This window comes from Xiphophorus hellerii, chromosome 4, assembly GCF_003331165.1.
Source record: "Xiphophorus hellerii strain 12219 chromosome 4, Xiphophorus_hellerii-4.1, whole genome shotgun sequence".
Classification (NCBI taxonomy): Eukaryota; Metazoa; Chordata; class Actinopteri; order Cyprinodontiformes; family Poeciliidae; genus Xiphophorus; species Xiphophorus hellerii.
The window spans coordinates 488485-510839 of NC_045675.1; the positions used below are offsets into that span (position 1 = coordinate 488485).

The window sequence follows — 22355 nt, forward strand, 5'->3', positions numbered from 1 at the left end:
ATTGGTCTATCTCTCTAAATTCTCCCCAGGTGTGAGTGTGTGTGAGTGTGTGGTTGTTTGTCCTGTATGTCTCTGTGTTGCCCTGCGACAGACTGGCGACCTGTCCAGGGTGACCCCACCTCTCGCCCGGAACGTAGCTGGAGATAGAGACCAGCAACCCTCCCGACCCCATTAGGGACAAAGGATGAACAGAAAATGGATGGAGATGGATGCTCACTGCAGAAATACACCGCTCCTCCCCCTTGCTCTGTTACAGCTGGTTCACCACAGCCAGCCTGTCATAAGTGCTAAGGCTAGCTAGCATAGAGAGACACAGTTTGTTGGTCGGATCGCTGTTTGTGTGTGTTGTAGTCTGCAGATCCCCATTTTGTTCTGTTTATTATAATAAGTTCATTCTTCGTTGTGGTTTGTTCATTCCTTCAGAGCTTGGTTTTGTCTGTCTCCTGCCTTGATCCTTGGTACTGATATTTCCTAGATGTCATTGAATGTTACTGTTTACCTGTGTTCCTTGAACGTGTCTTCTTGCGAGGAGCGTTAGGCATCGAGTGACACAACGTGAGTTATTTGTGTGAAGGTAAATAAAACCTTTCTTTCTGCAAAGACAACGCCGGACGCCATCCCAGAAACACATAGAAGTAAAGCAAGTTGTTTCTCTGCTATTAGCACAATGAGTAGTGAGTACATAAGGTTGATTGACAGCGCTACACCCCACCTCCTGGCTCTGATTGTAGCAGATCAGGGAGGAGATGGATCTGTTCTCAGATTATCTGTCTCACAGCAAACATGGTGACAGTTTTAACAAATATGTCCCGCCAGAACAGGGATTTTTGCACCGAGTAGCATGAGCGTCTGAACCGGACCGCCATGGATGGGAATCCAACCAGAAAAACAAACAGATTCTAACTGAAACTGTTAGCATTTAGCATCACGATCAAATCTTTTTCTCACAGTGTTAGCTCCTGTTAATGTCTTTAGCTCTAGCTAACAATGTTAGCTCCTGCTAGTATAGGCGTCAGTAGCTCCCAAGCTGATGGCGTTAGCTTGTTTCCGCAGATATTTCATGTTCAGAAGGTTGTGGATCCTTTAAGGTTGTCATCTTGTCATCATGGTCTCCAACCTGGTCCTGGTCCAGGTTCTTGTATGAACGGATCCAGAGAGCGGTTCCCATGAAGACAGAGTTACACTGTCGAATTTTTTCTAAAATATGAGAACAATGAGCTGCAGGCTCAGGTGTGTGTGTGTGTGTGTGTGGAATGTAATTTCTCCTCTCTCTTCTCTGCTGAGGAAACATCTGGGTGTCTCTGCCCCGACTCGTCCTGAAATGTGAAGCTGCAGGATCTCAGCCTGATCCGTCACGTTCTCCAAGTTTCCCACCAGAACCACAGACCCGTTTACCTGGTTCTGATAGTTCTGGAGTTTTGTATTGCTTCCTGCGGTCAGTTTAAAGATGAAACACTCTGCAGACCATGTCCCAGTTTGTCCCAGTCTGTCCCAGTTGGACTTGTGCTGATGATTCTGTGGGGGTGTGTGTGTGCATGTGTGCCTGCCCCTCAGGTGTGTGTGTGTGTGTGTGTGCGTGCCTGCCCCTCAGGTGTGTGTGTGTGGGTGTGTGTGTGTGTGTGCATGTGTGCCTGCCCCTCAGGTGTGTGTTCTGGCTTTCTTTGTGACTACGTTCTGATTGGATCCCTGATGAGATTCCTGATCTGATTGGTTAACTGGAAACATGGCGTTGATGAGGGAAGAGTTTCTCTGGTCCCAGCGGACAGGCTCCTGCATGTCCCCAGTGCTCCCAGTAAAGGCGACCAGCCTCATTGTGCTGCTGCCGCTTAGTTTCCCCCTCAGAGATCCTGAAAGACGTTTTTCTCTGTGGTTCGTGGAAACCACACACTGACTCCCAGCAGCTCCATGGAAACCAGCACTGGTTTCACTGGCGCTACTCTGCTCTGCTCTGGTCAGCTTGACTGGGAGTGGCCCAGTTCAGTCCCAGTCTGTGACATTAAAGCAGAATGTTTACAGACATTGTCTGGAAACAAAGTGGGACCATCATGACCCACTCCTTGGTGCTGTTCACTAGTTTCCAGTCAGAGACCATCATGGATGTCCTGACCCGCATCAGAACCAGCAGCCAACCCGCTGTTCTGATTCATTCTGGTTCTGTTGGTCATGTGACATGGTTTTCACAATAAAAGCATTATTTAACAAGGTAAAATGATCCTGAAGTCTCTGTCTCTTCCAGCGGTTCTGACTTGGTGAGGCAGTCTGTAATGGAGGTTCTGATCCAGTTTGGGTTTTAGGTTCTGCCACAGCCAGCAGGGGGCAGCAGAGGGGAGGGAAAGGAGGGAGAGTCCATGAAGGGCTGACACCTGGGAGGCGGAGCTTAGCGCAGCGCTCAGCGCTGACGGCACGAGACGCTCCGAGAGACAGACTGGGACAGACTGGGATCATGGAGTCAAACTGGAGTAATCTCCCCTGACAACACACTGCAGACAGCATGGTAAGGCCTCCACACACACACACACACACACACACACACACACACACACACACACACACACACACACACACACACTGCCTGTAGCTCTGGGCGGCTGGACTGAGGGGAGTTTAGTTGGGGGAGCAGCGGGGGTGTTAGGTTCCACCAGGGTGTGTGTGTGTTAGGGATTCAACATTGGATCTGAGGTGTGTGTGTACCGTGGAACAGCAGAGTGTGTGTAGCTGTGAGCAGCAGGACCAGCGGAACACTCGGACCTATCAGGTCCGAGTGTCAGAAAGTCAGGTCAAACACCAGAACCCAACAGAACCCGACCCGGTGGAGCAGAACCACTCCATGGTCCAGTGCTGTAACAGGTGGAGGCGGGTCAGCTGGGACTCCTGCAGCTGAGCCGATCCAGTCAGCCTGGGAGATTCTGCCACCTTCAGATCAGAACCAGAGCATCACAACCCACAGCCTGGTTCTGGTTCTGCCGAACAGAACCACCTGTTAGTACTTCCTGTAGCTCGGCAGGTTATTATGGGATGTTTGTGGTTTGATGGGCTGCAGTGAAAACTTTATTTCCCAACATGATTCCAATTTAGAAGTTTCTAATTCTAACTGCTGTTAGCGCAACCTGGCTAACTGCTGTTAGCGCAACCTGAACAGAGCAACAGTCCCCAGCGTCCAATCAGATTGCTTAAAGGCAGACATTAATCCCCCGTGAGGCCAGAGGAGACGCTTCCATCGTTAGCGATGCAGCTGTGCGTCAAATTTAGAGGCGTACCAGAAACATGTGAATACAAAGGTTCCAGCTGGGGATGGGTGCAAAAGAAAAAATGTGATTTGGTAAAAAAAAATCAAAGTAATTAATGAATTGAAATGATGTAAAGATGCGTCTATTCTTTAAATAGATTTGTATTTATTGCTGAACCACAGTAGTGAAACTAAACCTCCTCAGGTTTTGGTCTTTGCAGGCATCAGGCTGTAGTTTATCATCGTCACCATGGCAACGATGACCATCCATCCCTGACGCCGTCCTCCCCATGTCCCGTCTGTACTGCTCTGTTCAGTACCAGAACCTGGACCCGACTCCGGCGTGACTCTGAAGTGACTCTTTGTTTCGCCGGCAGAACAAGTGAAAACAGTGACTCACGCTGATGATTACACTCACCTGAGCAGGGCGAAGTGCCGTTACCATGGAGACGTCAGGTAAACTGGGAGTGCTGACGGAAACATGCTGAGACCTGCTCAAGGAGCCACAACAGGAACCAGAACTAATGTGGGTCCAGTCAGAGGTCAATGGTTCTGACAGAACTCAGAAGTTTAGCCCTGTGGAACGAGATCCACCTGAGAGACTGCTGTCTGAGCAGGTTGACGACATCACAGGTGAGGAGGTCCATGGGGAGTTCTGATTGGTTGATGGCAGCTGAATCTGAGCTCAGAATGGATGGGTTGGTTCTGATCCGGAAGGGTTCTGTTGGGTTCTTCAGAATGTTCTGGTCTGCAGTCCAGGCAGCTGCAGATGATTGGTTCTGTGTTCCTGATCAGCTCTGATGGTTCGGTTCTGGATCTGGTTCTGGACCCTGTGATGTGGACAAAGTGAAAGTGTTGACATTCAGAGATCTGCAGGCCGTCATGCAGAGGAACCCGGCAGTGAGTTGCGTTGCTGCATGTTGCGTTGCTGAGCTTTGCGTTGCGTTACTGAGCGTTGCTGAGCTTTGCGTTGCTGCATGTTGCGTTGCTGAGCTTTGCGTTGCGTTACTGAGCATTGCGTTACTGAGCGTTGCGTTGCTGACCGTTGCGTTGCTGAGCGTTGCGTTGCTGACCGTTGCGTTGCTGAGCGTTGCGTTGCTGAGCGTTGCTTTGCTGACCGTTGCGTTGCTGAGCGTTGCGTTGCTGAGCGTTGCTTTGCGTTGCGTTGCATTGCTGAGCGTTGCGTTGCTGCGCCCTCATATTTTCAGAGTTTAACCCGAGTGCCAGAGTTCTGGTCCAGTTGGACGGCTGTCCTTCATGTCCACTCAGGACTTCAGTCCAACTGGGTTTTATCTCCTCATTTACTCCTGAACGATGTTTACCTGGTTACCATGGAGACCACATGCGGTCCCATCACACACTGGCGTCGGCTGACTGGTGTTGGGTTTAAACTGGTCTCCATCAGAACTTCACCCTCAGGTCGGGCCGCTTCACTGAATCCTTTCATAGAGGCCGTAAATACTGGCCCAAAGAGTTCTGGACGCCTTCCAGAACCGACCAGGAACAGGAACTCTGACCCAGGAGGTTCTGGAGCCTCTCCGGTCCGATTCATGGCAGTTCAACCTCAGACCAGAATGTGTTCAGGCTCTCAGTCAGTCTCTGTTGAGGCATTGCAGGAATGTTCAGACGCTGGTTCCGGCCCAAAGGACGGATCCGGAGTTTCTATCAGAACCCGGTCTGTGGTTCTGGTGGACCCAGAGCAGATTGGTTTCCCCCCGCCGGCGCCAGGTCACCATGTGGATCATGTTCTCCACGCTCTGGAAGCCGTCTTCACGCTGCCTGTCGGGTCTGCTGTCTCTGCGGTTCCGACCTCTCATTGGTCCAGATGTTCAGAAGCAGGAAGTAGTCTTTGTTGGGTCGGTTTCTGTCCTGCTCAGGTCTGAAACATGAAGCCTGGCGGCGCCAACGTGTGGGAACCCCCCCACACTGGAAGGTGACACCAGTGGGAAGGGATTTGCCCTCTGACCTACTTCAGTGGGACCTGCTGCTTCTGGATCGGATCTCCACTTCGATCCGATCCAGAAGGATCACAGATTCAAGATCCCAACAGATTCAGGAGAAGAAGAATGAAGGTTTTTATTCAAGCTGTGAGGAGGGCAGCTCTGAGAGGAGGTCCTGGTTTCAAACAAACACTTTTATACAAATCTGAAGCCAAGCGGCACCTTGAAAACTTTCTCAGTTATCAACAAGTCATATCAAACTAGAGGATCCATGCTACTCGTTACCCTGCAAGCCTATGCTACCGTTAGCCTACGCTATCATTTTCACGTGCTCCCGTTAGCCCGTGTTACTCTTATCCCTCGCTACTGTTAGCCCGTGCTACTGTTAGCTTTTGCTACTGTTAGCCTTTGTTACTGTTAGCCCGTGCTACTGTTAGCTTTTGCTACTGCTAGCCCGTGTTACTGTTAGCCCTTGCTACTGCTAGCCCGTGCTCCCGTTAGCCCATTAGGTGACATGAAGTTGCAGTATCAGACTTCTCCTGGGTTGGAAACGTGCAGAAGGTTCTGCACGTTAGAAATTTCTGTTAGAAATTTAGAAATTGGGACACTGCAGCATCCAGAACATAAGCGGTGAGGCAGTCGGTACCGATGGGTCAGACTTGGACAGAACACAGAACACGGCCCGTTTCCCCGAGCTTTAACCCTCATCTGCTGAAGGAATCTTCCTGGTTCTGGTTCTGAACTGAGAGACGGTTTCTGTAGAACATCAGCGGCCCGGTCCCAGGTTCTGTGTGAGGTTCTGCTCACTCTGACTTGGGCTGCTGGTTCTGGTTCTGGTGTTCCAGCAGCCTGGCTGTCTGGAGCATTCCTGTCTCGGTAAGCTGCGGAGGCATCGCCTGAAGGCGCGCCGCTCATTCCTGCTCAGCGCCTCTGGAATGTGATAACATCAGATGAAACTTTAATCCTTGGGAGGAAACTGCAGCGTCTCCAGACGAGCCGCAGCACGCCGCGGCCGGCCCGCAGCATCACAGAACCATGGCGGGTAATCACAGCAGGAAGCTGCTCTGCTGCTGCTGACGATGATGATGATGATGATGGCAGCAGGGGTTTAGCTGTTTGGCGGTGTAAGCTGTTGGGACGTTCACTGCTGCTGCTGCAGATCGACTTTCTCTGCTTTCTAGACGACCTTCAGCTCCTGAAGCTCTTATGAAGCCACCAGTTACAATACTTGAACCTACAGTGTCATATTTATTCAGATTTTATTTGTCAAATAACTTTTATAAATCGTTTTTCTAAAAAACTTTTTTGTAAATTTAACCTTTTCCCAAATTATTTATTTTAGATTTTATCTTAAATTATTTTTCAGAAATATTGTTTTTAAAAGTTTGTTTTTTTTAAAAATCTCCTTTTTTATTATTTATTTATTTTTTTCAAAATAATAAAAATCTAAAATTCATTTTAGATTTTCTCTAATATTTTTTCCCTCAGGAAGTCTCGGTCTGAGATGTTTGGAGAAAAGTCCGTAGAACACGATTTGAAAAGAACCAAGTTCATTAAAGTCATTTTCAAAACTCAGTTTAGGTTAGAAAAGTTGCATAAATGTAGGTTCAACCATTGTTCTCAAAACTTATGTTTTAATCGAAAGTTTAGACTTTTGAAATGGATTTTAGTTTTCAAATTTCATTTTTTGAAACTTGTTTTCTTTCAGTGACATTTGAACGCTAAGCATCCAGAGGAAACTACGCCGGGTTTTAATGAGCCGCAGGACGTTGTTAGAATTCAGGCTTTTATTGTGAAGGTTAGCAGGAAGTTGTATCTGTGCTCTGTGCTACCAGTTAGAGTAGTAGCTGGCCAAGCTGGGAACCAGTTAAGCAGCTGCAGCAGAACATTGTGACGCTGCTGGAGGCAGGAAGGAGAAAGTTTGGTGGATGAAAGATCTCATCCTTTCGGAGTCACTTCACATTCACTGGTTTCATTCTGACTACTGAACCATCTCCTGCCTGCTAACTTTGTCTAAGCTAGCATAGCATGCAGCGCTGATGTTTCCATGACGACGTCGGCCATGGTTTTCTGGAGAAGCTCTAGCTGCTTTCATCCAGAGGACAGAAGGCGCCTCATCCTCCTCACCGCTCTCTGGCAGGACCAGAGGTCACGTCTCCTGAGGTTTCCTCATTAGAGAGCCGTGACCTTTGACCCAGCAGGGAGCCTGGATCCCAGCCCATCAGGGAACAGAGTTCCTGTCCTGCAGACTGATGTTGGGACATGTTGACCTGCTGCTCCACGCCCTGCAGGAACCGGTTCTGCATCAGGATGAATCACGGCCCGGCGGGCATCCGTCCAAACCAGCAGAACCAGAACCAGTTCCTCTGAAAGCATCAGGCCTGCTGGAACATTGGAGCCCGTCGTCAGGACGCCGCGCTGGAGACGGACCTGACCGCCAAGTTCTCCTCAGAACCAGAACCAGAACCCACAGTGGGCGGTTGGGCCTGTGGGGGCGCTCTCTGTGTTCCTGCTGTGGGTAAAGCAGTTAGAAGTGGTCTTCTCTGACCTTTGACCTCCTGCTAACTGATCAGTTATTGATCCACACCAGGAAGTCATAATCAGCTCAGAGTGGGAGGTCCTCCGTACTCCTCTTCCTCTCTTTTCCTCTCTCTCTCCTCTTCTTCCCCTCCCCTCCCTTCTCCTCTCTGGTTCTGGTCCGGTCCTGGTCCACATGTCCTCCCTGTTGTGTCTCCTGCAGGACTCTGAGTTTTTGGACGTGTGCATCCAGAAGGCGCTGGCCGCCGTCTTCCCTCCCTTCCAGGCCTCGGCCCCCACCCTGCTGCCTCAGGTCCTCGCCGTGGTGGACAGCTGTTACCGTGGAGACGGCCTCCGCTACCTCTTCCACTTCCTGCTTCCTTCCAAGCACTTCCTGCAGAACCTGCAGCAGGATGCCTGTGTGAGTTCCTGCGGACGACTGTCCACCCTGTCCCCTGTCTGTCCACACACCCTTCAACCTTTGACCCCCACACAAAAACATGAAGTGATTTAAACATGCGAAGAAGCGATTTCAGTGTCAGAGAAGAAGAAGGGCATTGACCTTTAACCCCTAGGCCAGTGGTCCCCAACCTTTTTAGTCGCGCGGACCGGTCAGCCCTTCGCAATTTTGCTGCGGACCGGGGGGGTGGGTGTTGCGTGTTACGTTCCAAAAAGAACCCGTGGTAGGCGAAATCCGCGAAGTAGGAACCTTTATTTTTTTACAATTAATGTACAATGAAATATTCCATAATATATTGAAACCAAAGAACAAAACCTCTTTACAGGCCCAAACATTTGTTTAACAAATAAAAAGTACTGTACAAACTTTTTTTTTTTTTTTTTTACAAATAACTACTGTACTGTAAAATAATAATTTTAATATGAACTCAAAGCGGATTCCCTGCCCGAATTGCGGAGATCAGCGCCGCCCCACCGCGACCTGCAGCATTGGATTAGAAAGGGAGAAAATAAAAAATTATTATGAAAAAAAACAAAACAAAGTACAGTAGCACAAATAGTGACTCTCGTGTATTTCACTGCTTTTCTGACTGAGCTGCTGCAGCCTGACTCCGCTCTGTAGCGGGTTTTTTTTTTCTTCTAAAGCCCGCGGTGCAGGTGTGTTTCTTCCAGAGAAGAACATAGTTATCGGTAGCTGCTGTCGCTCTTTTTTCTTCTGGGCAAAACGATTCTTATAAACCGACATGCCACCATGGATTATGTTAAATTTGGCAAGCTGTTTTACGTACGTGTACATATTAAACCGCAACGTTGTTGACACACAGGTAGAGAAGAAGCGGAGAGACTGTTTAGCCAATCAGAATGCAGAACACAATGCACGATGCAAATCCGTGAAGCAGCGAGACCGTGAAAGGTGAACCGTGAAACAGCGACGGTTCACTGTACTCTGATGTTGTTTTGTTACTCATTCTGCTGCAAGTTGGCTCAATTTTGACGCGCAAGACGTAACCGGTAAAATCCGGTTTAGGATATTCATAATAAAAGATCCGGAAGTAGTTCATTATTTCTTGCGCGGCCCGGTACCAATTGGACAGCGGACCGGTGGTTGGGGACCACTGCCCTAGGCCTCAGAATGTCCTTCTGGTTTTTCTGCCTATTAAAACAGGAAACAGAGAGTTGATGCTTTTAGCAACGTTTCTAGAAAACATGAAACTTTGAATATCTGGCAGCTTTTCATAATCGACTGTTTGGTAAAAGAGAAAATTTTAGTTTTTAAATAAATAAAAAAGAAATTGACATCCTTAGTTTCAGTGAATAAAACTCATTTATAAAATGATGTCCGGACGTTTTGTCTCCAACCTTCTCTGACTGCAGACACAGGCCCACATCACAGTGCTGCCACTACCATGCTTCCCTACAAACACGTTGCTATGGCACTGAACAGATTCATGTGTTAGGGTGGCCTACTCAAAGTCCAGACTGCAACCTCTCTGAGCTGGAGATGTTTTACTCAGCAGAGCAGAGAAAAGTTTCCAGCAGGTAGAGATAAACTCCAGAAGGCCTGCACACCGCACTTTTCAGATCAGACATGAATGATAATTTTCCTTCCAGCTCTCAGTTCTGCCGTGGTTTGATCCCAGTAAGCTCAGACTGGTTGGTGCTGGTCCCAGTAAGCTCAGACTGGTTGGTGAAGAAAAGTTAAAGTGCTCTGAATACTTTAGTCAGACTTTATGTCCGTCCATCATGGAGTCACTTTTTATTGAGAACAGGAGAGGAGAATCGTGTTTGTCCTAATGACTGACCCCGCCCCCTCTCTGACACCCCCCCCCCCTCTCCAGACTCCGTTCTCCGGCCTGCTGTTCCGTCATCCTGGCTGGCCTCTCTGCCTCCATGAGAGGATAGTCGTCCATCTTTGTCCTCTGGACCCGCTCCTCCTCCATCCAGGAGACTTCTACTTGCTGCTTTCTCCTCTTGCTGCTCCTGCGGCCTGCGGGGCCCCCGTCCCTCCCCGCCTGCTCCTGGTCAGCGCGTCAGCGGGCGGCCGCCATGCGGAGCAGCAGGAGGTGCCGGCCCGGGCCCTGACCTCCATCTTCAGCATGGCCTGGCTGGACGGCGAGAACCGGGAGCGTGAGCGGCGCGGCGCCGCCGGGTTGCGGCGCTGCGTCCTGTCCGCCCAGGGCGACGTCTTCAGGGTCCCCTGGGAGGACGTCGTCCACCCGCAGTTCATCAGCCGCTCGCGTGGCTCCGCCTCCTCCAGGACGGACGGGAAGCCCCTCCCCCTCCCAGCTACACCCAGCCAGTCAGCAGCCAGCAGCGACGACTCAGAGGGCGAATACGTGGAGCTGACCGAGCTGCTGCCGCCGCTGCAACCAGCGCTGACACGCTTCTCCCCACAGAAAGGATCCCTGACCCAGTCCATCAGCCTGCAGAACCGGACCAGAGCCACAACACACCCGTGGGCCACCAAGGCCAGCTCACACACCGTGCAGTGCTCCAGACTGCTGGAGGAGAACTTCAGTCCCTCCTCCTCCTCTTCCTCAGAAGGCTGCGGTGCAGCAGGGAGGAGCAGCATGCACGCTGCAGCTGCAGGAGGTGAGGAGGAGGAGGAGGAGGAGGCAAAGCATGACAGAGATGAAGGTTTGGAGTCAGACTGTTCAGAAAGAGAGGAGCGACTGCAGCAGGAGAGGAGGAGCGATGAAGAGGAGGAGGTGGTTCTGGGAAGAAAGGAGGAAGTGATGAAAGTTGATCAGAAGGAAGAAGGAGAGGTTAAAGAGAAAAAGACAGGATGTGAAGAGTACACAGCTGAAGACTTTTACTCTGAAATTAACAAACTAATGCACTCTGAGGACTCTTATTCTGAAAGGTTTATGAGAAAACTAAACCTGGAGGCCTCATACGGTAAAAACATGACTGAAAATACAAACACAGAAGACTTTTGTTGTGAAAGTATCACAGAAGAAATCCTCCCAGAGGACTCTTATTTTGAAAATATGTCAGAAAAAAACAAACAGAGTACCTCTAATTATGGAGATATGGGAGAAAATATACATCCAGGAGGCTCTTATTCTGAAAAACTAACAAAAAATACATACCTGAAAGACTTTTATTCTGAAAATATTATAGAGAAAATAAACCCAGAGGACTCTTATTGTGAAAATATGAGCCATAAAACAACACACCCAGATTTTCAGTGTAAAAGCATCACTGAAAGCAAACATTCAGCTGAGTATTATTTTGAAAATATTGCTCTAAAAGCAACTTCTGCCAGCTCTTTTTCTGAAAATGAGACACAGAAAACTGTCACTGATGACTTTTATTCTGACGGCACACTGCAAACACAGTCTGAAGACTCTTATTTTGAAATTGGCTCCTTTCAAATACCCTCTGAGTCAAAGAAGTTAAATTCTGGGCATGTTTTCCCCAGCAGCTCTAAAACTGAACAAAGCCTCCTCAAATCCGAAGACTCTTATTCTGAAAAGCTAATACAACAAACACTACCTGAAGACTCTTATTTTGAAGATCCAGCACAACTAACACTACCTGAGGACTCTTATTCTGAAAAACAAGAACAACTTGATGACTCTTATTCTGAAAATCTGATACAACATGAAAACTCTTATTCTGAAAATGCAACACAACACGAGGACTCTTATTTTGAAGATCAGATTAAACATGAGGACTCTTATTCTGAAGATCCAGCACAACTAACACTACCTGAGGGCTCTTATTCTGAAAACCGAACACAACCTGAGGATTCCTGTTCAACAACAAACCAACTGAATGTCATTTATTCTGAAAAACAAACGCAGGACTCTTATTGTGAAGTTCCAGCAGAGTCTGAGGAAGCTCCTCCTGCGTTCAGTGGAGTTCAGGAGAACCTGGGGAAAGAAGAGGAGCAGATTGGTGGACGAATATCTGCAGGTCATCAGACTGAAGGTACACCCCTCCTCTTCTTCCTCCTCCTCTTCCTCAGTGTCTCTCTCAATCACCAGCGTCCTTCTGACTTCCTCATTCACCTCCTCCTCTGATTGGCTGAATCCCTTTTTACACCTTTTGTCTTTGTAACTGTCTATCTCCTCCTCTGATTGGCTGAAGCGTTTCACCTGTCTGTAGCTCCTCCTCCTAACTCACCTGTTTGTGTCTACCGGGTTCGGGATGATCTGCTCTGAGTTCCAGGTCACAGAAAGTCCTCGTGACCCGGGTCGCCCTGACCGGCTGTGACGTCCAGGACTTTAAGAAACTTTTTATTGATTTGGATCTCCACCTGGTTCTGGTTCTGATCAGGTGTCTCTCTGCAGGTTCCAGCTGTGAGGGTTCCCATATCCAGTTACACATCAACGCTGGTTTTGGTCCAAAAGAACCAGAAAAACCCTTAGCTTCCCCAACCCAGTCCTCCCAGTCCTCCCAGTCCAGGTTCCAGAGTGTGCTGCTGAGGTCTGGAGCTGTGTGCCTGCCTGGTGAGCAACAGAAACAAGATCAGCCTGTTTGGGCCCAGTGGGTCAGGCCCCTTCTGTCTGCCACACATGCTGGAGCGTAAAATATCGTTAGCATATTGTAGCGTGTGTTTAGTGTGTTTAAACATGTTGTAAGCATGTGTTTAGCGTGTTGATGTGCCGGCTGCGTCTCCATCAGGAACCAGAGACAGAGCAGGGCGGGTTCTTCTCACCGTCTCCACCTGCAGCCCTGTGTGGACAGACCCAGACTGTGAGAGTGCCAAGCTGCTCCACCTCATGCGCTACTACACCTCCACCCTCAGGTACGCCCAGATCCTGCTTCGCTGCCCTCACCCGTATGACGGCTCTGTGTCTGACATCACTTCCTGTGTGAAACAGGGCGGAGGCTCGAGCCATGGGGCTGACGGTGTTGGTGGATGCTCGGAGAGCTGCTCCTGCATCTGCCGTCTTCTCTGCCCTCCAGACCCTGCAGGTGAGGCTGGACCACAGGGAGGAGGGTCACATGACCAGTGGAGGGTCACATGACCAGTGGAGGGTCACATGACCTGCTGATTATATTCAACAGAACCAGATCGATTCATCTATTGAAACCAGCCAAGCCCTCTGATCCAGTTTCTGCTGTGGTTAAAAACTGTTTGTTGCTGCAGTCCTTCATGTGTTTGTTGCTGCACTGTTGCATGAAGGACTGTTGCTTTATGCAACAGTGCTTCAACAGGGCTCCAGGTCAGCGTCCTCTGGGTGAAAAGTGGCAGTAAGGTTCTGGAGAACCTGGACCAGCCCAGTGGGCTGAAGCTGTAGGTCCAGCAGAATGTTTCCTTTGGGACTCTCAGATCTTTAGGCTTCAGTTTTGTCCAGGGTGGATAAAACGTCCGGCTCGACTCCAGCTGCTCTGAAGTCTCACATATACAGTCTTTCATTCAAACAGCTGGAGACAGACAACCTTCAGCTGAAGTTCTGGTTCTGTTCTGCTAATGTTCTGCGTCTCACTGAGGATGTTTTGCTGTGCAGGAGGATTCGCCCAGCTCCATCCACTCAGTTCTCTTCCTTGCTAACAAAGACTCATCACTGTGGCTGGATAAAGCTGCTGCTGCTCAGGTAACTGCAGCAGCTGGCCAGGCTCCGCCCTGCGGCTCTCTGTGAATGCTAACAGTGAATGCTAACAGTGAATGCTAACAGTGAGTTTCCTCCTGCAGGTGGAGGTGCTGAGCTCCCTGACGTCTCTGCAGAGACATGTGGATCTGCAGCAGCTTCCTGTAGAGCTTGGAGGCTCATTCAGCTTCAGCCAGAGCAACTGGATCAGCTTCAGATTGGTCAGCACATGCACCTCCCCCCCCCCCCCCCCCCCCCCCCCCCACCCCACACACACACACACACAGTTAGTTTAGTTGAAGCCTGACCCTGGTGACCCCTGCAGTGTGACCTGAGCCTCTGCAGCGCTGATGAAATGAGCTCAGAGTTCAGATGTTTCGATGCTTTGTGTCCATCAGAGGGTGGAGCAGCTCTCCAGGCAGTGCAGCAGCGTCATCCATCTGCTGCAGGAAACCATCAGCAACCTGCAGAGCACACCTTTACCTGCTGTTGCTGAGGTAACGGGGCAGATGATCAGTGGCTCCCTCGTGCGGGAGGCTTTTGTTTCCATTTGCTGTAAATCAGGTTCAGCTTCATCAGAATGTTTTGACTAGGCCAGCCCAGACGTTGTCCCTGTCCCCCTGCCAGGATGTGGAGCAGCTGCTGTCCAGCTGCAGGGCGGCGATGTGCAGCACCCTGAAAGACGCCCGCTTGGTGCAGCTGCAGCAGGAGGGCGGGGCGTCTCTGGCCTGGCTGCGCAGGGACGAGGTGATCGGCGCGGCGGAGGAGCAGCGGGCGGCGGTGGAGGCCGCGGCGTCTCTCTACGATCGGGTGGACGAGCTGCTGCACCGCCTGGTCACCCTGTCCAACGCCAGGACGCAGGAGCTCAGCTTCATCGCCGAGTTCAGGGGCCTGGAGCGCGGCTTCAGCCAGGTGAGGCTGAGCACGCTCAGTGAGGGCGTCATGGCTGCTGAGGAGCAGCTTCAGCTTCACTGCAGCTCTTGGTATGCAGCAAGTAGTCAGTATGTTACTGAATGCTCTGAGGCAGAACTCCCTCCTCCATGGCTGATGGATCAGAACCTCTCTGGACGGACCGGTCACTTGGCTCTGACCCGTTTCTGCTACCTGTTCGGCAGGTGAGGGCGTGGCTGGAGCAGGAGGGCGAGCTCCGCCTGCAGTGTCTGAATGAGCCGGTGGACTCTCTGGATCTGCTGAGCAGGAAGCAGCAGGACTTCAAGGAGTTCTACGCCGTCGCTTACGTGAGTTCTGCAGAACTGTCTGGAGACCTGTTTGGGTCGGAGCTGCGGGACCGGCCCGGCGGGTCTCACTCTGCTTCCTCCATCCTCAGGAGCGATGCAAGCGGGGCGAAGCTCTGCTGAGCCGGCTGGAGCGCTGGGGCGACGTCTCCAATCCGGACCTGCACGCCTACGAGGTCAAAGTTCATTCCTTCTGGGCCCAGCTGCAGGACTTCTCCCAGCGGGTCAAAAGCACCGAGCAGAACATGGAGCGGGCTGTGCAGCTGTACCGTTTCCTGGACCAGGTACTGATCCGGTTCTGAACCAACTGCTGCTGGTTCATTTATAGCACCAATAATAATAATAATAATAACATTTTATTGTGTTATATTCATTAATATTAGATCAATTTATTCTGAAAAACAAAAGGAAAATCTTTAGACCTTCGTCCAGGAGACATGCTGTCTCTGTCCGCGGTGGAGGTCAGTGGGGGTCAGTGGAGGTCAGAGGGGGTCAAAGGGAGTCAGTGGGGGTCAGTGGAGGTTAGAGGAGGTCAGGTGGGTTAGGATGCAGAACTGAACTCAGCTTCACCTAATCACACCGAGGTACCAGACCAGTAAGCAGTTGTGATTGTGTGTGAAATGACATGGAAGGAGGAGCTGGTGTCCAGCAGGGGGCAGCACCTGTTTCAGGCTGAGGGGGTGGAGCTGCGGCTGATGACATCATATCCTCTCTCTGCAGGCCTACGGCTGGGCGCTGGAGGGCCTTCGCCAGCTGGCTTGCGTCTCCATGGAGGACTGCACGGCGCCGAACAAATGCTGTGCTGTGATTGGCTGCCTGGAAGACTACCGGTCAAAGCACCCTCCAATCCCAGAGAGCCGCTTCCAGGAGATGAAGGCGGAGGCGGGACTGCTGAGGGGCGAGCGCGGCCTCCGCCAGTGGAGCTTCGCCTGGTCCAAGTGTCAGGAGACAGAAAACACGTTTGACAGGAAGATGGAGGCGGCGCTCCTGACTCGGGACTCCGCCCACCGTCGCCGCTCCGACTCTGTTGTGAGCACAAGCTCCGCCTCCTCCAGGAAGTCCGGGCTCTGGGGAATCCTTGACGCGTCGCCGCCCACCCCGCAGCGCACACCGTTCCTGCGGCGCCTGCTGCGGAGCTCCTCCTCCTTCGAAGAGTCGGTGCGGCAGGACGTCTGCTCCCCTGGCTTCATCCCGCCCTCCTCTTCCTCCTCCTCTTCTTCCTCCAGGAGGCAGCTGCTGAGGAAGACCCAGAGCTTCGACCGCCCGGCCTCACCCGACTCGTCTCGCTGCGGCGCCGGCCCTCGCACCCTCAGCGAGCCGCCGCGCAGAGGAAACACGGGCGTGTTCATCCGTGGCCTGGAGGTCAGCAGCACGGAGGCAGCGGACCGGACGCTCCGTCCCAGAATCCCGGGGCAGAACTGGGCGGGTCCACGGAGCCCTGGGACACCAGGGGGCACCGCAGGGGACGGCCGGCCCCGAGGAAGGTGGGTCGTCCATCATCACGCAGCGGGACGATGACGACGTTAACGTGTTCAGACTGTAATAATGGCGCTCCGTCCTGTGTGCAGTAAACTGCGGCACATCGTGGAGGAGATGGTGACCACGGAGCGGGAGTACGTCCGCTCGCTGCGTTACATGATCCATCACTACTTCCCAGAGATGGAGCGCGCCGACCTTCCTCAGGACCTCAGAGGGAAACGCTCCGTCATCTTCGGCAACCTGGAGAAACTGCTGGACTTCCACAGCCAGTTCTTCCTCAGGGAGCTGGAGGCCTGCTGGAAGCACCCACTGAGGGCGCCACACTGCTTCCTCAGACACGTACGCCATGTTCCCTTATGCCTCCGGGGTCAGGGGTCAGGCCTCTGGGGTCAGGCTATGCTAAAAACCTGCTACCACCATTATTTAATGAATGAGATCTGAAAAGTGCGTCTGGATTCAGCCCCTTTAACACAGCTTCTTGGGTTTGAACCAGCCTCACCTCATCATGGCTAGCTGTACGCCCACCAGGTGTTCCTCAGGTAACCTGGGCTCCTGAATCTCCCTCACCTGGAGAAATGCTCAGAGCTTCAGAGATGTTCTTATCAATTCAATATTTATCATTTCATTATGAAGTCGTTGGGATGCTGGAGGACTGAGCGCTCTTCTTATTCTGGGCTTGTTCTTGTAAACCTGCGAGTTTCAGGCCAGGAAGGAACGCCCATAAATGGCCAATGGGCTAAATTCACAGAGAGCCGTTCCAGTCGTACCGACCAATCAGAGAGCGTCAAGCTGATGATTTTAGTGCTTTAATGCTGCTCCGCCGTGCCGCTGAATGGCCCCTTGGGGACAAACAAAGAATTGGATTGAATGCCACATTCACAAAGGTCAGCCGGGGTCAAGCGCCTTGCCCGAGGGAACATCAGCATCAGCAGGAGGAAGAGCACCGGGAGAGTACAAAGAAAACCAAGAGAGTCTAAAGAGTCCCTAAAAGTAAAAACAAAAGTTTTAATTACAAAAAATAATTTTGTCTTAAAAACTCGTCAATCTGCAGATTTTCCATAAAAAACTTCAGTTTAATTTAGTTTGGGCTTAAATTTGTTCATGCTTTTTTTACTGCATTGTTTTTATTTGTTGAAGGTTCAAAGGTCATAGGAAGAATTCATTTACAACAAATAACTTCATATTCAGATGTGACCAAAATATAAAACTCAGCTTCCAACTAATCTCTCATAAAATGCTTCTTAATCTGGATTATTGTATTTTTCTATCCATCCATCCCTCTTCTTCCGTTTATCCGGGGTCGGGTCGCGGGGTCAGCAGCTTCAGAAGCGAGGCCCAGACTTCCCTCTTCCCAGCCTCTTGTTCCAGCTCCTATGGGGGAATCTGAGAAACAGCCCAGGAACATCGTCCCTCCAGCGTGTCCTGGGTTTTCCCCTCCTCCTGGTGGGACCTGGACTCCTCACCAGGGAGGCGTCCAGAAGGCATCCTGACCAGATGCCCCTCAACTGGCTCCTCTCGATGTGAAGGAGCAGCGGCTCTACTCTGAGTTCCTCCGGGATGACTGAGCTTCTCTCTCTAAGGGAGAGCCCAGGCACCCTGCAGAGAAAACCCATTTCGGCCGCTTGTATCCGCGATCTCGTTCTTTCGGTCATGACCCAAAGCTCATGACCATAGATGAGGGTGGGAACGTAGATCGACCGGTAAATCGAGAGCTTCGCTTTTTGGCTCAGCTCTCTCTTCACCACGACGGACCGGTACAGCGCCCGCTTGACAGCAGACGCTGCGCCAATCCGCCTGTCGATCTCCCGCTCCCTTCTTCCCTCATTCGTGAACAAGATCCCGATACTTGAACTCCTCCACTTGGGGCAGGACACCCCCCCTGACCCGGAGAAGGCACTCTACCCTTTTCCGGCTCAAGACCATGATGGCCTCGGATTTGGAGGCACTGATCCCCATCCCGGCCGCTTCACACTCGGCTGCGAACCGCTCCAGCGAGAGCTGCAGATCACGACCCGATGAAGCCAGAAGGACCACATCGTCTGCAAAAAGCAGAGATGAGATCCTAAGGCCACCAAATCGGATCCCCTCAACACCTTGGCTGGCCTAGAAATTCTGTCCATGAAAGTGATGAACAGAATCGGTGACAAAAGGCAGCCCTGGCGGAGTCCAACCCTCACTGGAAACGAGCCCCACTTACTGCCAGCAATGCGGACCAGGCTCTGACACCGGTCATACAGGGACCTGACAGCCCGTATCAAAGGGCCCGGTTCCCCATACTCCCGGAGAACCCCCAGAGGGCCGAGGGACACGGTCGAATGCCTTCTCCAAGTCCACAAAACACATGTAGACCGGTTGGGCGAACTCCCAGAACCCTCCAGGACCCTGCCGAGGGTGTAGAGCTGGTCCAGTGTTCCAGAACCAGAACCACACTGCTCTTCCTGAATCCGAGGTTCAACTATCCGACGGACCCTCCTCTCCAGGACCCCCGAATAGACCTTGCCAGGGAGGATTAAGAGTGTGAACCCCCTGTAATTGGAGCACACCCTCCGGTCCCCAGGGGGTCCACCGCCCTGGTCTGCCAGTCCAGGGGAACTGCCCCAATGTCCAAGCAAAAACCAACACAACCCTACAACATCCAGAGCCTTAAGGAACTCATCCACCCCCTGGGCTCTGCCACCGACATCGTGTTTTTTTAGGGAATTAAAATCCAAACATCAGATGTTAACCAACATTTATAATTAAATTATTGGGTTAAATGAACCAAATCAGTTTCTGTAGCAGCCAGTCCTCCAGGTCCAACACGCCGTCATCTGGTTCCTCCAGCTCTACGCATGTCATGTGACACATGCTGCACTTTTCAGATTTTTATTTGTAAAACAGTTGGAAGCCATCTTCCTCATTCAGCACTGTGTGTAACGGGGTGTGTGTGTGTGTGTGTGTTTCTGAGAGCAGCAGGAGCAGTTCAGCCTCTACGCTCTCTACAGTAAGAACAAACCCAAATCTGACGCACTGCTGATGAACCACGGCCAAGCCTTCTTCAGGGTGAGTACTGCAGCTTCTGTCTGACCTCTGACCTCGGGCGGCTTCCTGACCTCTGACCCTTGCCTGCAGAGGAAGCAGCTGGAGCTGGGCGATAAGATGGACCTGTCGTCCTACCTGCTGAAGCCCGTCCAGAGGATGAGTAAATACGCCCTGCTGCTCTCTGACCTCACCAAGGAGGTGGGCAGCGCTCAGGAGGCGGAGCTTACCGCGCTGCAGGACGCCACCAACATGGTCAAGTTCCAGCTTCGCCATGGCAACGACCTGCTGGCCATGGACGCCATCAGGGAATGCGATGTGAGTCGAGGTGTTTATGCAGGTAACAGATGACCTTTGACCCCCAGGACCTGCAGCAGGAGCGATGTCTGCAGAACTCTGACCAGATGAATCCGATTTTATCGTTTGTTCTCCTGATGACAGAAACACTTAAAATCCAGTTTATAGCAGCGTTCGTGGAAATTGTCGGCCGTTCACCGACCGATTCTCCTCCGACCTTGAACTTATATCGACGTTAAAACGTTAAAAACGCAGCGCAGAGACGGCAGTCTGCAGCAGCAGCCATGTTGGTGTGGGGTCAGGGTCTTTAGAGGAAGCTGAGTCGTTCAGGATTTAAATCTGTTTCCATGGTAACAGCTTTCCTCAACAAGTCTCTGTATTTCTATTGGTTGCATGACTTTCCATCACGGCTTTGTCCCAGCTGAGTGGATTGTGGTGCAGTTGGAAGCAAATCTGAACAAAAGTTTAATTTAATAATAATATTTATTAATGTGCATCAAACCAGCTGAGTTTAACCATTAATAATTTTAAAAAACGGATCATTGATGTGATTTTTGGAAAATTGCTACACGCTTTCTACCATGAGGATTGGACACTCTGCTCAGTAAAATGATGAACCGCCTCATCTTATTGATGGGAAGTTTAGTGAACAGGAACGAAAGCAGATACATTAAATCAGTCAGAATCAATTTTTGTTTTAGATCGGTGACCTCTGTGTTGTGAGTCTCTGTTTACTCCAGACGGAGGTTGGATAGAATCAGGGGAAATTTTTTTTATTTAATTAGCAGTTTAGTTACTTCTTCTCTCAGCAGTCCTGCTGTGAGTTGTTTCCACCAGTAGATGGCAGCTCTGAGCCCCGTGTGAGCTGGTTCTGCTCTCCCTGCAGGTGAACCTGAAGGAGCAGGGTCAGCTGATCCGGCAGGACGAGTTCACGGTCTGGAGTGGCAGGAGGAAATGCCAGCGCCACATCTTCCTGTTCGAGGATCTGCTTCTGTTCAGCAAGCCCAAGAAGATGGAGGGTGGGCTGGACGTCTTCATCTACAAGCACTCCTTCAAGGTGAGCCGCGCCGCGTTCTGACGGACTTCCTGTGAGCTCCGGTTCTGATTGGACTCCATCCTCTTTCAGACGGCGGATGTGGGCCTGACGGAGTCCAGCGGGGACGACGGGCTCCGCTTCGAGATCTGGTTCCGGAGGAGAACCGCCAAGAACCAGACCTTTGTCTTGCAGGCCGCCTCGGCCGACGCCAAGCACGCCTGGACCGCCGACGTCGCCCGCATCCTGTGGAGCCAGGCGGCCCGCAACAAAGGTGGAGGCCGCCGCCGCCGTGCAGAGACACACAGATGCACGCCACCGCCAGTCAGTTAACGAAATGATGTGTGTGTTCCTGTGTGTGTTCCCGTGCGTCCAGAGATGCGTCTGAAGGAGATGGTGTCGATGGGAGTGGGGAACAAACCGTTCCTGGACATCCAGCCGAGCGACGCCGCCATCAGCGACCGGGCCGTCCATTACATCATGAAGCCCAGAGGTACAGCCAGGTTCCCATGGCAACAGCTAACTGAGTTCAGAACGTTGGTCAGTTCTGACCTATTCGGTTCTGCTCTGTCCAGGCGCCAGAACCAGGGCGTCCATCGCCGTGGCAACCTTTGACCACGCCCACCCGTTCAGCAGGGCGGCGGCCTCGGAGGCGGCGGCATCTGGACCGTCGTCCTGCAGCCTGCTGGGACCGCTCAACCTGCACATGTTCAGGTAGGAGTCGCACCTGGAGCACCTGAAGCCCCGCCCCCTCTCTTGCTCACCCTTCCTTCCTCCTGCAGCTCCACCGCCCCCCCTGCCGACGCCTCCTTCAGCTCCTCCTGCATCGAGGAAGACGAGCAGGAGCAGGAGACCAGCAGCCAGCCCTCCATGAGTATGAGCTCTGACCGCTGTAGCTCCGCCTCCTGGAACTCACCTGTTCAGGTGAGTGAGTAACCGTGTCTCGGTGTATCTGCAGCCACCGAGAGCTCCGGCTCCTCCTCCCGCTGCCTCTCCGGCTCCACCGGCTCCGACAGCGGCTGCGCCTCCTCCCATCTGCAGGACGAGCCCCGCCCCTCCTCCGGAAAGCGCCACGGCAACGGCGCCTTCGTCTCGACTGTAAGTCAACTCACTTCTGATTGGTCAGGGCATGATGATGTCATCAGCTGCTGTGGTCACATGATCTCTGCTCCTCCTCAGGATGCCGCCACCGTCGTCTGACGCCGTTTCACAGGCTAGTCCTCTGCTTTTATTTTGAAGGCTGAAAGAGGAAGTAGTTGCTACGGTTACAGAACTGCGATCTCTGTCTGCAGGTTCTGACGCTTCCAGGAGGAACGTTGGTTCTACTTCCTGTAAATATTCCTGTTCAGTCCGGTCAGCAGGTTCCTCCAGAACCGGCCCGGCGGTCCAGAACCGGCCCGGCGGTCCGACTGTACATGTGTGTAAATATTCCTCAGCTGAACGTTGCTCGCTCTTTTCTAACCTCGTTAATAAACACGTTTGATGAAAAGCACAGCTGCGTTTGTTCTGACCCGTTCTGGTTCTACCGGACCCTAGTGTTACCGGGATCGGGTTTGTCCAGGTGTTTTTATCCAGAAAATTGTCCTCAGAACCGTCCGATCCAGAACC

The 22355-nt window shown here is 51.7% G+C and overlaps 1 protein-coding gene across 3 annotated transcripts; it reads left to right on the forward strand.

Annotated features, from left to right (window-relative positions):
• The first annotated feature begins 2090 nt into the window (after nt 1-2090).
• plekhg4 (pleckstrin homology domain containing, family G (with RhoGef domain) member 4) lies at nt 2091-22241 on the forward strand. Of its 3 annotated transcripts, none has more exons than XM_032561650.1 (24): nt 2091-2494; nt 7907-8104; nt 9981-12078; nt 12441-12599; nt 12775-12898; nt 12975-13068; nt 13605-13691; nt 13790-13906; nt 14084-14182; nt 14313-14597; nt 14801-14923; nt 15013-15204; nt 15641-16404; nt 16489-16738; nt 19352-19441; nt 19511-19735; nt 20601-20771; nt 20841-21021; nt 21124-21240; nt 21323-21461; nt 21530-21621; nt 21706-21845; nt 21927-21960; nt 22040-22241. In XM_032561650.1, the coding sequence occupies exons 1-23, from the start codon at nt 2492-2494 to the stop codon at nt 21945-21947; spliced, it is 5769 nt and encodes a 1922-aa protein (XP_032417541.1). In that variant the 5' UTR covers nt 2091-2491; the 3' UTR covers nt 21948-21960; nt 22040-22241. The 3 variants fall into 3 exon arrangements, with proteins under 3 accessions (XP_032417541.1, XP_032417542.1, XP_032417543.1); XM_032561652.1 differs by having other exon boundaries at nt 2097-2494; nt 9981-10734; XM_032561651.1 differs by lacking the exon at nt 7907-8104 and having other exon boundaries at nt 2092-2494.
• Nucleotides 22242-22355: the final 114 nt, after the last annotated feature.

What these genes read in the sequence shown, in the direction of transcription:
- plekhg4 (XM_032561650.1), top strand. An exon ending in TACTACACCTCCACCCTCAG is followed by an intron (nt 12,899 to 12,974) that starts GTACGCCCAGAT and finishes TGTGTGAAACAG; the next exon opens with GGCGGAGGCTCGAGCCATGG. An exon ending in ACGGCGCCTTCGTCTCGACT is followed by an intron (nt 21,846 to 21,926) that starts GTAAGTCAACTC and finishes GCTCCTCCTCAG; the next exon opens with GATGCCGCCACCGTCGTCTG.